General features: G+C 36.9%; 3 protein-coding genes across 4 annotated transcripts; 1 reads left to right on the plus strand and 2 right to left on the minus strand.

The window, feature by feature from the left end:
* The first annotated feature begins 442 nt into the window (after positions 1-442).
* Positions 443-3,294, plus strand: LOC112728237 (uncharacterized protein ycf20). Of its 2 annotated transcripts, XM_025778296.3 has the most exons (4): positions 443-746; positions 1,128-1,340; positions 1,914-2,236; positions 2,359-3,294. In XM_025778296.3, exons 2-4 carry the CDS (start codon positions 1,168-1,170, stop codon positions 2,364-2,366), a joined length of 504 nt encoding a protein of 167 aa, XP_025634081.1. In that variant the 5' UTR covers positions 443-746; positions 1,128-1,167; the 3' UTR covers positions 2,367-3,294. The 2 variants fall into 2 exon arrangements, with proteins under 2 accessions (XP_025634081.1, XP_025634079.1); XM_025778294.3 differs by having other exon boundaries at positions 1,914-3,294.
* A 183-nt stretch (positions 3,295-3,477) lies between these two features.
* Positions 3,478-7,224, minus strand: LOC112728238 (uncharacterized). Its single transcript, XM_025778297.3, has 3 exons — positions 5,451-7,224; positions 4,714-4,903; positions 3,478-4,128 (listed from the first exon to the last, which is right to left on the minus strand). The coding sequence occupies exons 1-3, from the start codon at positions 7,053-7,055 to the stop codon at positions 4,001-4,003; spliced, it is 1,923 nt and encodes a 640-aa protein (XP_025634082.1). The 5' UTR covers positions 7,056-7,224; the 3' UTR covers positions 3,478-4,000.
* A 4,021-nt stretch (positions 7,225-11,245) lies between these two features.
* Positions 11,246-14,122, minus strand: LOC140176865 (serine/threonine-protein phosphatase 7 long form homolog). Its single transcript, XM_072208421.1, has 5 exons — positions 13,946-14,122; positions 12,158-12,347; positions 11,749-12,076; positions 11,447-11,528; positions 11,246-11,368 (listed from the first exon to the last, which is right to left on the minus strand). The coding sequence occupies exons 1-5, from the start codon at positions 14,120-14,122 to the stop codon at positions 11,246-11,248; spliced, it is 900 nt and encodes a 299-aa protein (XP_072064522.1).
* Positions 14,123-15,122: the final 1,000 nt, after the last annotated feature.

A 15,122-nucleotide genomic window follows, 5' to 3' on the forward strand; every position in this document is an offset into this window, starting at 1 on the left:
ATATGCAACAACTCATTTCTAACTGCGATTCTTAAATAAAACTTTCATCTGCTGCAAATTAATTCTTGATCTGTTAGGTTAAAAGCTTCAACCTGGTGATATAAATTTTTCCAAAATCAGTAGAAATTTTATTTGGAGATTTTCGTATATAAAAATTTGAGTAGAACGAAATAAAATAAATTTAGTTACAGTTGTGTCATTTTAAACTAAATATTTCATCTACAAATTAAATATATTCCTAAAATAATTCTGGGTTCTGCTTTGTTCCTTTTGACAAACCGCAAATAAGCATATGGTATTTTGATCCATAATCTCTTGTATTTTTGTGTACAATGTAGTGTTTTACTTTCAGTATATTTAGAATAATTTACTACTAATTTTTTATACTATAAATTTAAAAGAATTTTATATTTCCATTAACTTGTATAGTTTTATTTGCAATTGCAATTGAAATGTAGCTTTTTTTTAATTAAGAACATTTTTCTTTAGTAGTGTCTAAGAAAAAATAAATAAAACCCCAAAAAGAAAAAAATGGCCATGGTCATGGACAAATAGCAATGAAAGCATAACAAAAATGGATTTCTTCTTCAATGAACAAAACCCATTTTTCTTTCTTCATTACCCTTTAGCAGCAAGCACTATACTCCATAGGGAACTAAGAACAGAGAAGCAAGGACAACCCAATAAAGTTCTTCATCATGAAATTTCATATTCAAGCCCCCTTTTTGGGTCTCACACACTGAAAGGTTCTAACTTTACTCCTTGTTTCAGCTTTTAATTCATATTACAGAAACACCCATTTTGCTCTTTTCATCTTTTCATTAGTACAGCGCAGAAAGCATCAAAGTTGTAAACTTTTCCGTCTGGGTATTTTAATTTGTCTTTTCACGGAATAAGGATATAGGATTGGAAATTTTGCGCAGGTATAAAAGCACTTGAAAATTGAGTTAATTGATTGAAGAATAATAAGATTCTGTGAATAGTATTTGTTTATGTTATAGCTATTCCTAGCTCTTAATGCTTAAAGTCCCTGTCATCAATTGAAAAATTGTTAATTTAGAGCATTTGGTTTGTTTTCTTGTTTGCACTGTTCCCACTAATGTTTCTTATAATTCTGTTATCTTTAGGTGTGAGGATTATGCAATTTGCTTTTTGCTTTCAACCAGAATGGCATCACACAATTATATGGCAAGTGCCAAATCTGTATCTCTTCATTGTATAAGTTCAGGTGTTTCTCAATCTGCCATTGCTGCACTCTTTTGTAAAATCAATTTCGGCCAGAAGCAATTCTCTACTTGCTGTTTCGGTTTCACTCAACCTTGTTTGATTGACAAGTTCAGGTAAGTCAGTGGTGGCATTTCGATTATGCTTATGCTAGTTGATCATATGGATAATCTGGGAATATATGTGACAACTTTGAAGATTTGGAGGTTCTGTAACATATCAATGCAGCCTTGCACTTTGAGATGTGTGGTTATCTTTTGTACATGATTATATTATAAGCCTGTCTTTCTTAGTTGTTTTCATTGTTTCCATGTGATTACATATTTTCTATTTCTTTAATAAAATAATTATCTATTCAATTAGAGTATCTAATGTTCTAACTGTTCATTAGTGCCTACTGTTGCACTACAATCATAAGTTGAAAGTTAACATCTATCTTCATCAGAAAGATGGAATGTGTTTCATAACTTTAATCATGGTGGATTTAGTTTTGTGTAAAAATTGCTAAAAATGGGTAATATCTCTGTTGGTGTGATTACTTTATATCAGAAAAGAGTTTGGTAATTTTCAGGTAATGGATTATATCTCTTAAGATCTGCATCTATTAGTACATCCATGAATGTGATTTGAATATAGTAAGATAATCATACACTGAGAATCATGCATTAAGTCTTTGTGTTGCTCTTCAGGAGGATGACATGGTCTATAAGAAGCAGCTTAAACGACAGTGGTTTTAGTCCTTCCACTTCTAACGGTACCAATGGAAGAACACGCATAATCCGAGTGATTCAAGAGTTTCAGACCACGTTAGGTTCGAAGATTCAGGAAGTAAAGAAAAATCTTCCGCTGAAGCTTCTTTCCTTCCTGGTTGGTTTTTATTGCGCTACTGCATTTGCCACTGTTATCGGACAAACAGGTGACTGGGATATTCTATCTGCTGGCTTAGCCGTGGTTGTTGTGGAAGGCATCGGCGCTCTCATGTATGGAACTTCTCTTCCATTTGTTAGCAAAGGTAGGAGCCTAATATCAATATTCAATTATTGGAAAGCTGGCCTAACATTGGGACTCTTCTTGGATTCATTTAAATATTGATTGTTTTGGTCTTTGTCACTGGTATTCGGATGTTATTACCAGGAATCTGACAAATCTGGTTTGACGAACTGCGGCTGCCTCTCACACTTATTTAAATTAAGCAGAAGTCCTTCCATGTGAGTTGGATTTTCGCAGTGATAATGACACGCAGTCTGTTCGGTTCTCCATCACAGATATGTTTGAGACATGTGAAAGTGTCACTTCTTTGGACATAATTTAGACTGTAATTTCTAAGGTTAGCATTGCTGAAAGCCATTGCTCAAATTAAGAAGGTAGTCCATTCAAGCTGTTATGTCAGTCATCAGTATTTATGATCAGCAGAGCAATAGTTTTGACTTAGATAATTAAAGGACATTGAAGCAATCGGCAACTTCAATTTTTACCATAGATGGATACTGAGTTCTGTTTGATCAATGCTACAGTCCTTCATTCCCTTATTCTTAAGTTGGTTCATCTTGGTGTTGAATCTTTGCTGTCAGGGTTGCTGGTATTCAAGTTCTTGAAGGTCATTCTGACAGCAGAACAAACAAACCAAACTTTTTATTGGCTTGTGAGTCGTGAGCACAGATGATGAACCACAAATCCTTTCGCAACATGTTAGTTATTGAAACCAAGGAAACTCGATTCAGTTCTTGGCCTGGTGATTTCATATTTTAAGTCTGGCACAAGATTGGCTCATGCAGTGATGTGATTGTGAATCATCTTCTTGCAAGAACTCCAAGATTGTTTGTCATCTGCTGCAGGCTCCATCAAGTAATGCAGATGATGACATATGTTGATTCACAGATTTTGTTTATATATGGTAGACTCCTGCAACATGTTTTGTGAAGGTTATATATAATGTTTAGAGAGTCTTTGCATTTCTGGTGTACATTTGGATCTTGAAGATTGTGGTCTTGTGGATGTAAATATCACTTTTTGATGAACCTCGAGTTTTGGTGAAAGTATATATGAAATTACTTTTTAGTTTAGCAAAAATACTTTTGAGCTGTAATGTCATTATTACCCTCATATTAACATTAACTAACTTATACCTCTAAAAGTAATTTTACTTTATTCAATTAAAAAAAAAATCTAATTCTCTTAACTCATCCATGCTTTGCCAATGATGCTATTACAACAATCACTTGTAAGCTGTAAGTAAACAGGAGCAAGACAAAGTAACTAACTAATCAAACACTAGGTAGTATTATATTAGAACAACACTAACATGTAAGCAGCCTTATCTGAGTGCTAGAAATTATAACTCAAAATAAGGCTCAGGGGTAAGTGCTATGATTTTTACCCTTATTTGTCATTACATTTTGGCAACACCAAATATAACTAATTCAAATCACTATACAAAACTTGTGTATGTTAATGTGTATGTCCAAAGATTATTGACAATGAGGACTTAACATATACAAAGGTGTTGTAACAATCTAAGTTGTGTCATGCAAGAACAAGATATATTCATTGGGGACAGAGCCTCAAATGGAAAGCCAACTTGACCATGTCATGAATGAATTTCTACCATTAATTGATAAGGTTGGCTCTAACATGGATCCACAAGATTATTCAATCAATGGTGGAAGTTCGAAGCTGGCATAGTCAAGTGAATTTTCCAATCGTGAGAATTCAGTCCTGATATTCATTTGTTATGCAGCTCTTCATGGAATTGTAATTTGGAAAGTCATTACGAGACTCAAGCATCAACATTGGGGCCTGGATATGCTGGTAGACTCATTATGCGCTTATCTAAGACGGGACCTCCAACAGTAAAATGATAGAGGCTTTGGTAAGTTGACCCTTCAAACCCAAGCAACTGATGCACTGCAGAAGACACAAAAAGAAAACTAATGAAAGTCTATTCCAGTTATCATCACATCAAGCATAGTGTTGTCCAAGAAAAACCTTTTCCAGGATTTCAATGTTATAACTTAATGGAAAAAAGCTGTCTGAATTATCATTAAGAACGTATGCATACATCGAGATGAGTTCATATTGCTAGAGCTACTATCTTATGCACATGAACAGAATTGAAAGTATCCAATGAAGTTTCTATCTGGAAAGAATCACATTTTCCACCACAATCTAACAAGTTCACCCAGATGTTCAATTAGGAAATGATATAGAAAAGGAGCATAATAATAACTAAACTATGATGCTCATCAGTGACAGCTTAATAATGAAACATTGAATGAATTGAAGTATGATGCAAAATTAGCAATGGTAACTTGATGTGAAAGTGCAACTGCAGAAGTGATGATTAGTTATCAGTAGTTGTGTAGAATTCAATTCACTACTTCCTAGTTACTCAATCTTTGTATTAACTTATAAGTAGCAGATGCAACGTTGATCCACAAGTAACCAACAGACTGAGATTCTCAAAGTAATGGCGAGAAGGAAGAAGCATACCAGGGTCATCAAAGAAACAACCAATTCCAGTTGCTGAGATTCCAACAGCATGTGCTTCAAGGTACAATACCTGTCCAAGGACTCCAGTCTCCCAAAATAAACGAGGATACATCCATACATTCTTCTCACGCAATGTAGGCTCTAACCGAGCCAACATACCAAGGCTGAAGCAACCATCACTTGCAATCTCCTGCAAACATATGTCGCATTAAAAAAATGGAGATCAAAATATGCTAGATTATCAGTTCTATTTAAGCATTTTTTGACTCTTTTTGCAAGGGGAACAAAAAACGCTTCGTACAAAGAACACTATATATAAGGCCATCAAAACAGAGATACTAACTCTACATAATTACTGTACCTCAAAACTAGTAGCTCCTAGGAGGCTTGAATAAATAAATAAAGAGAATAACTAAGTTTTGAAACCCTCAACTTCAACTTCGAGACCTTTTCTCAGATTAATTTGCTGTTAAATATATTTCTAAGAGAATACAATTTGCACAAGGATTTTTATTTGAAAGCAAATGCTAAATTCAGAACGCCTAACTAGCAAAAGCTATAGGCATAAAACCCAAAATTATTGTCCTAAAGAACAGGGAACCATTTTCTTTCTATGTCACTATGTATCATAACTTAAATGGGTTGATATTTGATTAAGTTTTCAGCATTTATGAAACTCTATCATTCAATGTAACAATCTGAAAGACAAGTGAAATATTATTAATCATAATATGAACCTGATGGCACGAGAGCTGCTTGGCAAGCCGCTGACAATCAAATCTCAGGAGTTCATACAAAGGAAGCTCATTGGGACAGCCCTCTGGTTTGGCCCAGACAAAATCGGGACGCATAGCTTTCTTCAACTCACCCAAATGATCCTCATTCCTCACCAGGAAATACAAGCCCTGAGGCAAATCCACTACTCTATGAACAAACAAAGCAGCATGCACCTCAGCATCCCATGGAAGTGCCCGATATGGCAGCGCGAGCTGCCTCCTTTGCTTTCCTCCAGGTTGGCAACCTGAAGGAAGGCAATGTGACATCATCTGATAAAATGTATCCCTCTGAATTCCTGTAACTCCATCCATATCAACAGCGCTCCTTCGCTTCCTAACCACTTGCCTCACACTATATCCCTTGTAAGAACCCTCACTATAACTGCCACTACTCTGAAATGGATCCACCAAGAACCTATCCCCTGAAGTCAAAGGCTTCTTCACAATCTCAGAAGTTCTATATATAATATCCCAGCACACATGCTCCTTGCTAAGGGAATTCGGCTTCCCTCTCCATTCCAATTCCGGAAAAGACTCCAATATAGCATTACTCAACTCCTTGTAATCCAAATCAAAACCTTGAGTCCCACTTGGATAAACAAGCATAACACAATCAGGGTGCTCAAACTCAATCTCAGGGAACTTCCCCATAACAGCACGTGATGGAACCTCAAACTCGGGAAAGACATGGAGCCCCATAAGGTACTTCAATTCCTCACACCCTAAACCATCAAGAATCTTCACATCCCAACCAAGACCAGCAGCAGCCATAGCAACAGCACCAACAGCATGTCCAACATCATGATTACAGTACCTGAAAGCACGCTCCCCGTACTTCCAAGCCTCACGCCAGAAAATCGAAGACAACCCAACAAGGAAAGAGTTCAAAGGAAAGAACTTTTTGAAAAACCCAGGTGGGATTTTGGCCCTTACCTCCAAAGCATGTTCCTTTGGGGCATAATGACAAACACATGGTGTGTCAAAAAGTGATTCAATGGAGTTAGGTGCAATAACATAAGCCTCAGTTGGGTGAAGATTCCCACTACTCGGATTAACCCTTAAGGACCAAGTTGAAAAGCCCGTGGTTTTCCATGCCGAGAGAGCAAGAGAATCATAGAGGAACTTTGAGATGGTGGTTTTGGAAATGGGTTGTGGAGAAGGGAGAGAATGGAAGAGTGAATTGTAAAGGGGTGCATTTGCATCATCATCAGCATTGTTATCATCAGTGGGGAAATGGAGGAGAGGGAGGAGAGGGGAAGAGAGGTACCTGCGAAATGGGTTGGGCTGGTTGGCCCAATCAAGCCCATGTGGACCCCTGGCGTAGCGGTTGAAGTGGTGCTTGGTTTGGTTGTGGTATTTTAGCACGTGAGAGAGTTTGTTTTGGTCGAGGTTTTGATTTTGTTGTTGTTTTTGTTGTTCAGTGGAAGTCGTAGAAGGTGAAGAAGAAGAAGAAGAAGAAGAAGAGAAGGAAGCCATAGCTTGTGATTGGAATGAAGAAGGGTTGTTAATGGAGGGAATGAAATGGAACAGTGATGGCGGAAGTGGGTTCCGAAGGAGGAGTGACATTTTTTTCCTATTTCTTTTTTAAAAAAGCGGTAACAAATAATAAAGTGAGTTTTGTTGAGGTGTGTGGAAGCTCTGAGTTCTTTGCTTGAGAATCTCAATTCTCAAGTCTTCCTTGGACAGTTGGACCATGCTGTTGGGGACTTTCACTTTTGCTTGCTAGAGAATATTCGTTTTCATCTGAAAGAAAAAGAAAAATGATATATTCTTTTTTTACACTCTTGATTTGAATTTTTTTTATAAATAAATAATTTAAATATTTTATTTATCAAAATATATATAATTTAGAGCGTATTTACGAATTTTTATTTTATTATATATCTCGTTTACAATATAAATAAATTAATTATAAACATATTTTGTTTACAAATTATTTATTCTGTAAACGAAATATATGAAAATTTTTAAATACGTAAAAGTTGATATACTCTACATATTTTATTTATAGTGTAAACAAAATATACTCATAATTATAAACGAAATATGAGCATATATAATTATAAAAATTTAATTTTTATAAGTATAAAAAATAATTGTTTTAAAAAATAAAACGGTATTAAATTGCATTAACTAACAATGCAATCATAAAAAGTAAACATTCTAATTTTGCTTGTTAAATTGCATTTAAACTTTTTAGTTTTTACCCAATTTTGTTGATAGTAACTCCAAAATTAAAGTAAACAATATAGATGTTCGATTTTTTTTTAACAGCTAAGATAAAAAATAATAGTTACAATAATAAATAGTTATATTTTAGTATAAAATGATAAATATATAATTTTGTATTTATTTTAAAAAATTCTAAATTTAATCTATATATATGGATAACTAACTAATTATACCAAGAGAAGAAGGAGAAAAAGTCCATGTAAAAATAGTTTATTGTTTTTATTTAAAAAAATTAAAAAGAATATTTTTTTTCATTTTTTGACCATTTAAATATACGACAATTCATCTCATTACAAAAATAAAATGTTACTGCAATTCCTAATTAATTAATCTGTTAGACAAGTTCTTTTGTTAGTTTTTTCGTAAATTTTTAACAGAAAAATTTTATGTGTATCATTTATTACTGAAGTGTTAGAGAACAAATAGAGAGGGACAATTTGGTCTTGCGGCTCAAGATTTGATTATGGAGTAAGGGGTGGTGTTTTAGTTGAAAATAGGTGTATACAAAGTCAAATACGTAGAGGGTGTGTTACATGTAGCATGTGGGGGGCGTGCTAAGTCAGTATGTAGGGGGCGTGCTAACACGTGGTGAAGCCTGGTTCGTCTTGCGTGCTGACACATGACGAGCTCTGATTGACTGATGAAGCAACACGTGGAGGTGTGCTGAATACTCCTCTCTATATAAGAAAAAATTCGGTACCATTTTCATTGCGAAGAAGAGTGTGCTTTGAGTGTTTTTTGAGTGTGTTGGTAGTGTTCTTTGAGTGTGTTGGTAGTGTAATGGAGGGTACTGCGAACTTGGTAGTGTATCGCAACGGTGAGATAATATGGAATACTCATGAAGGAGTAAGGTTTGTGTGTCAGAATCCGTTTTCATTTGTGGTTCAATGCACCATGACGTTAATGGAGTTTCAGAACGGTCTCTGTCAAAGCATGAAGAATGGTGTGTTAAGGAGAGTGAGTAGAATTCTGTACCAAAATTCGGTTGTAGTTTTTGGTGGTTTAACACAGTTTGATATCATGCCGATTATTGATGATGCGAGTATGCAGAATATGTTCCAAATTCATCGGCAGACTCAATGCGACAGCCACAGATTGAGCTGTATGTCGAGTTTGAAAATGTAGAGGCAGATGAGATTCAAAATGATTTAGATATAGAGGATGATAGAGCTGCAGTGTACGAAGGAATGAATAGTGACAGTGAAGATGACTTCGAAGCCACTTATGAAGCCGGAGACGAAGACGGGGATGGTGATGTGGGAGTAGAGGCAGTAGCGAAGAATGTAGTGCTTCATCCCTCGGGTAGTCAACCGATGAACGTTCCACCTTTTATGCGTAACTTGGATCTTGACGCGATGTATGCACCAGAATTTTTGGAATATGCAAACATAGGTACTTGATGACTGAATAATACGTTTTTGTTAATTTATATTATGGACTGATTAATGAATGATGATTTCTGCTTTCTGTAGGCATTGTTGATCCTGAGAACGGAGAGTTCAAGATTGGAATGAAATACAGTTCTAGAAAGTCGGTCGTCGCAGCAATTAGAAGTTACATTATCTCTAGAGAAGTTGACTACAATGTGTATGAGTTTGAGCCATAGACATTCTATGCAAAATACAAGACGTATGGGCGTGGGTACGACTGGCTTATCCGTGCCAACTTGATACGGAAAAAAGGTTGTTGGGAGATATACAGATACAATGGTAGGCACACGTGCACAATGGGAACAATTTCACAGGATCATTCCAAGTTGGACTCGGATACAGTTGTTGAGGCTATAAGGCCATTGGTCGAGACTGACCCGTCCATCAAGGTAAAATCTTTAATAGCGAAAGTCCAATCAAGGTTCAACTATACCATCAGTTACCGAAAGGCTTGGTTGGCAAAGCAGAAGTCCATAGCCAAAGTTTTCGGTGGTTGGGAGGATTCTTACCATGCTTTGCCATGGTGGATCTCGATCATGGTTCAGAAGATGCCTGGTTCAATTGTCCAAATAGAAACACGACCACTGTACAACGGGAATGAGGAGGCGCACGGTGTAAAAATACTTCATCGCGTATTTTGGAGTTTCAATCAATGCATTAGGGTGTTTAGGCATTGCAAGCCTCTAGTTCAGGTTGACGGGACATACCTATATGAAAAATACAAAGGTATACTTTTGGTTGCTGTTGCACAAGATGGGAACCAGAACATTGTGCCGATCGCTTTTGCCTTGGTGGAAGGAGAGCCAGCTGATGTGTGGCACTTCTTTCTCAGGAATCTGCGAACGCATGTTTTTAGAAGAGACAGTGTGGGTATGATCTCAGGCCGACATGAGTCAATCTGAGCAGCAGTAAATCGTTCTAGAGGTGAATGGCAACCTCCAAGAGCATGGTGGATATTTTTGTACAAGGCACATCGGCAGCAACTTCGTAAGGGCATTCAAAGTCCATCACTTGTAAAAACTTATTGTCAACATAGGGTATTCAAGAACGGTGGAGGAGTACAACATCAACTATAAGAGTTTAGAAGAGCGAGGAGAGGCATATGCCAGGTGGTGCGATGCCATTGGACTCCAATATTGGGTATTGGCATTCGATGAGGGACATTGATGGGGCCGTATGATGACGAACCTTGTCGAGTGCATTAACTCAGTGTTAAAGGGTGCCCAAAATCTACCTGTGTTGGCACTCGTCCGAGCAACGTATTATCGGTTAAATGAAATTTTTACGCGAAAGAGTGCTGAAGCTCACGAACACAAGCGTGTTGGATTTACTTACTCCGTATTTGCACAACAACGGATAGAAGTAAATATGCAACAGGCTGGGAATATAGTTGTGCACCGGTTTGATAGACAAAATGATGTGTTTGAGGTGAGCAAAATGACTAGCGGAAAGGGTCTTAGTTATTGATCTTGCGCGACGGACCTGTGACTATGGGCACTTTCAGGTGGAACGACTACCATGTCGCCATGTTATTGCTTGTTGTGCTAACCAGCCTCTCGATTGGCAGTTGTATGTGCATGATGTGTACAAGATTATAGAGGTTCGTAAGGATTTGAGTCCACACCATTAGGCGATCCCGAGACATGACCTGCTTATAAGGGACCCACATTGGTCGCTAATCCTACCTTGATGGCTACCATGACTGTGGTCCAGTGGTTGTGGTATATGATAAGGAAATGGCTCAAATACTGCATGCTGAGGTGGACCCTAAGGTGCATCCTGAGGTGCAGGTGGTTGTGGTGCTGGTGGCTGATATGGATGCTGAGGAACGTGCTTCGACAATCTCGATATATGTCCGTACGAGCCTACGTACTAATCCCAGTACTCCACCGTCGGTATAAAGTCACAGGTCAGAAGGGGGTGCAGATCCCGCAGCCGAGTGTTTCGCTTGTTGCCTCATTTTGCTATCCATACTCCATGTAAAACTGTTCAGTCATGAAGTTGCACTCCGTGAAGAGTGATGCAATGCTGGTCCAGTAGAATGTCTCTTGCTACTCCTGGAGGAGGTTGTGCATGCCCAAACTGACGTATCACTCAGTCCACAGGGTGCCGTTCGACACACTCGAACGACAACAACAGAGCAACGATGTCACACACCTCAAGATATCCATGTAACTCGTCGGGTATGATCAATCCATCGTATGGCCGCCACTCAAACTGCCACATATTATTGGTATATTAGAACCCTAATATTAATGTTTGGAAATAGGAATCACACGAACCCTAAATATTTACCTCTTCCATGTAGTCTATATCTTGCCTAAATTTTGCTGCGGTCTTCGATAACCACGTTGTGGTCCGTTCCGAATGACTCCACCTGAAACATGATTCATTGAAAAAATTTTAAAAAGTCACCGTAAATCAAACATGCATCGTGAATATAACGCAGGACTAAAATAGGTTTTTGTTACCTCATGACAACTGGTATCTCAGCCAGTGGAAGGGTCTATCTCGGTACGGACACAATACAGGGCATTCGCTCCCATGCCCAAACAAACAACAGATTAAGAGGGCCATCCATCTCCTTTGTATCATACCTTGATGCACGACATAGTGCTCTGTAAAGATATGCGAGACATGCTGACCCCCAACTATAAGTATGGATCCGCTCGAAATTGTGAAGCAATGGTAGATACTTTGCGTGGGCATATGCGGTTGACTTATCTGTGAATAGAGTCGAACCCAACAAACAGAAAATCTGCCATCTGACATATCTCTTAATGGACTCTTTAGTGTCTAACGGTTCTGCGTCTCTGATACATCGAACCCAACCCAGCTTTATATAGGACTTCGAAGAACTACTGACTTCTAGTTCACGACCAAATATCGCGATGCTCTGGCTCTGTAGGAAGTCGCTACTACTATCTGTTCATTCGCTCACATGCTCTCCATCAATGGGTAGGCTAAATATATGAGCGACTTCTTCCAGTATTACAATAATCTCACCCATCGGCAATACAAAGGTGTGAGTTTCTGGCCTCCACCTTTCCACCAGAGCAGCTAATAAGGGGTAAAATCCTCTTATCACCCCAATCCTAGAAACATGGTAGAAACCCGTCGAGCGTAAGTGGTTTTCGACCATCGAGTTCAACGTCAGTGGCGGATCCAATTTACGGACCATCAAATTCTTGTTAGGCTGGTTCCACAAAAATATATTTATTAGTTTAAAGAAATAATAATTCTTACAAATAATAAATCGACATCAATATAAATATTATTATAAATATTCACATTTTTATTATAATATTTATTTATTAAAATATCTAACAAATATTACCATATTTATTTTTTAAAAAATATTTATTCATTTATTAATATTCAAATTATTTATTAAACTCACAGAAAAATAATTTCATTCTAAGAAAAATAATAAAAAATTTATATATTAACATTTATTTCTCTAAATATTATAAATATATAGTTATACTTCCACTTCTTTTTTTAAATAAATAAATATAAATGATTGATTTTTTTTCCGAAATCAAAATATTTATTTTTTCAATATTTAATAACGATATATTTTATAAATATTTACATATTTATTATAATATTTATTTATGAAAATTTTGAAAATACATGTTCGACACGCATATTTATTTTTAAAAAGTCAAAATATTTATTTATTTATTAGTATATTCATAACAAAAATTATACAATATATATTTCATTATAGTATTTTTATAACAGAAAATTAATTTAATTATAACAAAAAAATTATATATCTACGTTTATATAAAATAAAATATAATTATACTTTACAAATAAAAATTTTATTCTAAAATATTCATAAAATACAAAAATAATAATCCTACTATATTTTTATATGATACTAACAATATTTAAAAAAAATTTAAATAAATAAAAAATATAATTTATCAACTTACATAAATTGGATGATCCAAATAATTTATAATATATTTTTCGGATGTCGTATAATTACGTACCATTTTTTTTAAATAAATGCAAACTAATATTTTTTCTCTATTTTTTTTAGCACCACTAAACCAAACACTATCCTTCTTTCTTTCTTTTCTCGCAACCCTTCATACACTAACAGCAACCGTTCTTCTCTCTAGCACACACTAACAGCAACAACCCTTCTTCTCTCTCAAATACTCTAATGCATGTGATAGGGTGAGGGTCTTTTTTTATAGAGCCCAAGAGTAACGTTCGCTGCTTATCGGGGTGGAAGAACTGTTGCCTGCATGCAGACGGCCTCCAACATGTCCACCCTGTGTTACTGCAGCACATTGAGAAGGCGCGGAACTCTGTAAAGCCTAGCTGATTCGCAGGCACCGTGTGTTGTCAGGGAGCTGCATGCGCGTCGCGTCACCACGCCCACGACGTGTTGCTGAGGAACTAGCACGCCTTTGACGGACAGCGGTACCACGCCCCCTGCATGTTGACCGTGACATCTACAAACCAGCAAAGCACCTCCCTCCTCAATATTCAGCCAAAACACTAATACACCCTCCATATGAAAAATAATTTCTGCCTTATTGCATTATCAAAACATCTGGATAATATTGTGTTGAACACACTGTATAATTTCTTGAAGATTTTAGTTCCTAAGGTATAGGTTGAAAATTTTTTTGTTCCCAACTTTTTTTTTACATATAAAATCGTATTTTTTACTTAATATTAAATTTTATTACCAAATTACCCTAACTAAAAAAATTATAAAATAAAAAAACAAGAGTGAAAAAAACGGACGAGAGGGAGAAAGGGAATTACGTGGGGGGGGGGGGGGAGGGACTCGCCGAGGGGAAGGGGAGGGGGAGGGAAGAAGAAGACGGCGGAAGGGAAGGTGGCGACGACAACGACGCCAGCAGATCGACGAGGAGGACATCCGCGCGCATCGTCGTTCTGCTCCTCATCGCTAGCCGCTCGCCGTTGCTTCTCGTCGCTCATCGCTGGTCCATTCTTCTAATGGAAGTGGCAAAAGTGGAAGCTTTCTAATGGAATTCGCTTTATACCCGAAGCTTGGTCTTAGAAACACACTTCCAAATCCTATAGCATCTCAACCATTTTTCAAAACACTAAGCTGGCAGCGCTATTCAGGGACATCATGTGACCTTTTCTTTCAAGGTTCAGTGGGTGGGACAAGCATCCCCAATCTCAGACACCCTCCTCCTTCGAGAGAAAGTTATGCCGACACAGCAAACTCAAACCTCTCTCTCTCTCTCTCTCTCTCTCTCTCTCTCTCTCTCTCTCTCTCTCTCTCTCTCTCTCTCTCTCTCTCTCTCTCTCTCAAAACATCGGGTTCTAGTAACATGTCACCAAGTCTCGGGTTGAATAACATGTTGAATTTCAGTGGTGCACATGTGACACAACTTGCTACATCATCCCATAGTGAATCCATTCATCAAGTTCCGAATTCCGCATGGTGTTCGAATAAGATTGTCCTCAATCTAGGTCTCAGTCAATTCTCACAGCTTCCCAATAGCCAAGTTTCCGACGAGTTTGATGCACTACAACCAGGTAGGAGGCATCATGTGAATCTAGAGTAGTTCTGATTCTAATTTTATTTTTCTGCTTCTAATTCTATTGTTGTTGATTCTTCTACTTCTGTTCTATTTTTGTTGTTGTTTTTCGGAGTTGAAAGAGATGGTGATGGTTTCTTTTTTTTCTTCTTCTCTTTTACTGTTGCTAGTTGAAATGAATTGTGTTTTGATTCTTTGATATTTGTTAGTTGAATTTTTATTGCTGCGGTTGAAATTCTAGTTGAAGAAGAAGAAAAAGAAGAAGATATGCTGGTGCGATAGAAAAAAAAAAAAAGAAGAATAGAAATTGAGTATTTTAGTAAAGAAAGGAGAAGGGTATTTTGGTTCGAAGGATAATTTTAAAAATATATCACATTCATAATATATATATATATATATAACAAGCTCTTAAAATTTTTATAAATAAA

Source organism: Arachis hypogaea, chromosome 12 (assembly GCF_003086295.3).
Source record: "Arachis hypogaea cultivar Tifrunner chromosome 12, arahy.Tifrunner.gnm2.J5K5, whole genome shotgun sequence".
NCBI lineage: Eukaryota > Viridiplantae > Streptophyta > Magnoliopsida > Fabales > Fabaceae > Arachis > Arachis hypogaea.

Coding starts and splice junctions, on each gene's coding strand:
- LOC112728237 (XM_025778294.3), top strand. CDS start 1,168: ATGGCATCACACAATTATATGGCAAGTGCCAAATCTGTATCTCTTCAT. Junction 1,341..1,913: donor TGTTTGATTGACAAGTTCAG/GTAAGTCAGTGG, acceptor GTTGCTCTTCAG/GAGGATGACATGGTCTATAA.
- LOC140176865 (XM_072208421.1), bottom strand. CDS start 14,122: ATGAGCGACGAGAAGCAACGGCGAGCGGCTAGCGATGAGGAGCAGAAC. Junction 12,348..13,945: donor CCCTCCCCCCCCCCCCCCAC/GTAATTCCCTTT, acceptor TTGTGGAACCAG/CCTAACAAGAATTTGATGGT. Junction 11,529..11,748: donor GCACTATGTCGTGCATCAAG/GTATGATACAAA, acceptor ATCATGTTTCAG/GTGGAGTCATTCGGAACGGA.
- LOC112728238 (XM_025778297.3), bottom strand. CDS start 7,055: ATGTCACTCCTCCTTCGGAACCCACTTCCGCCATCACTGTTCCATTTC. Junction 4,904..5,450: donor AGCAGCTCTCGTGCCATCAG/GTTCATATTATG, acceptor ATATGTTTGCAG/GAGATTGCAAGTGATGGTTG. Junction 4,129..4,713: donor TTGTTTCTTTGATGACCCTG/GTATGCTTCTTC, acceptor TGTCTTCTGCAG/TGCATCAGTTGCTTGGGTTT.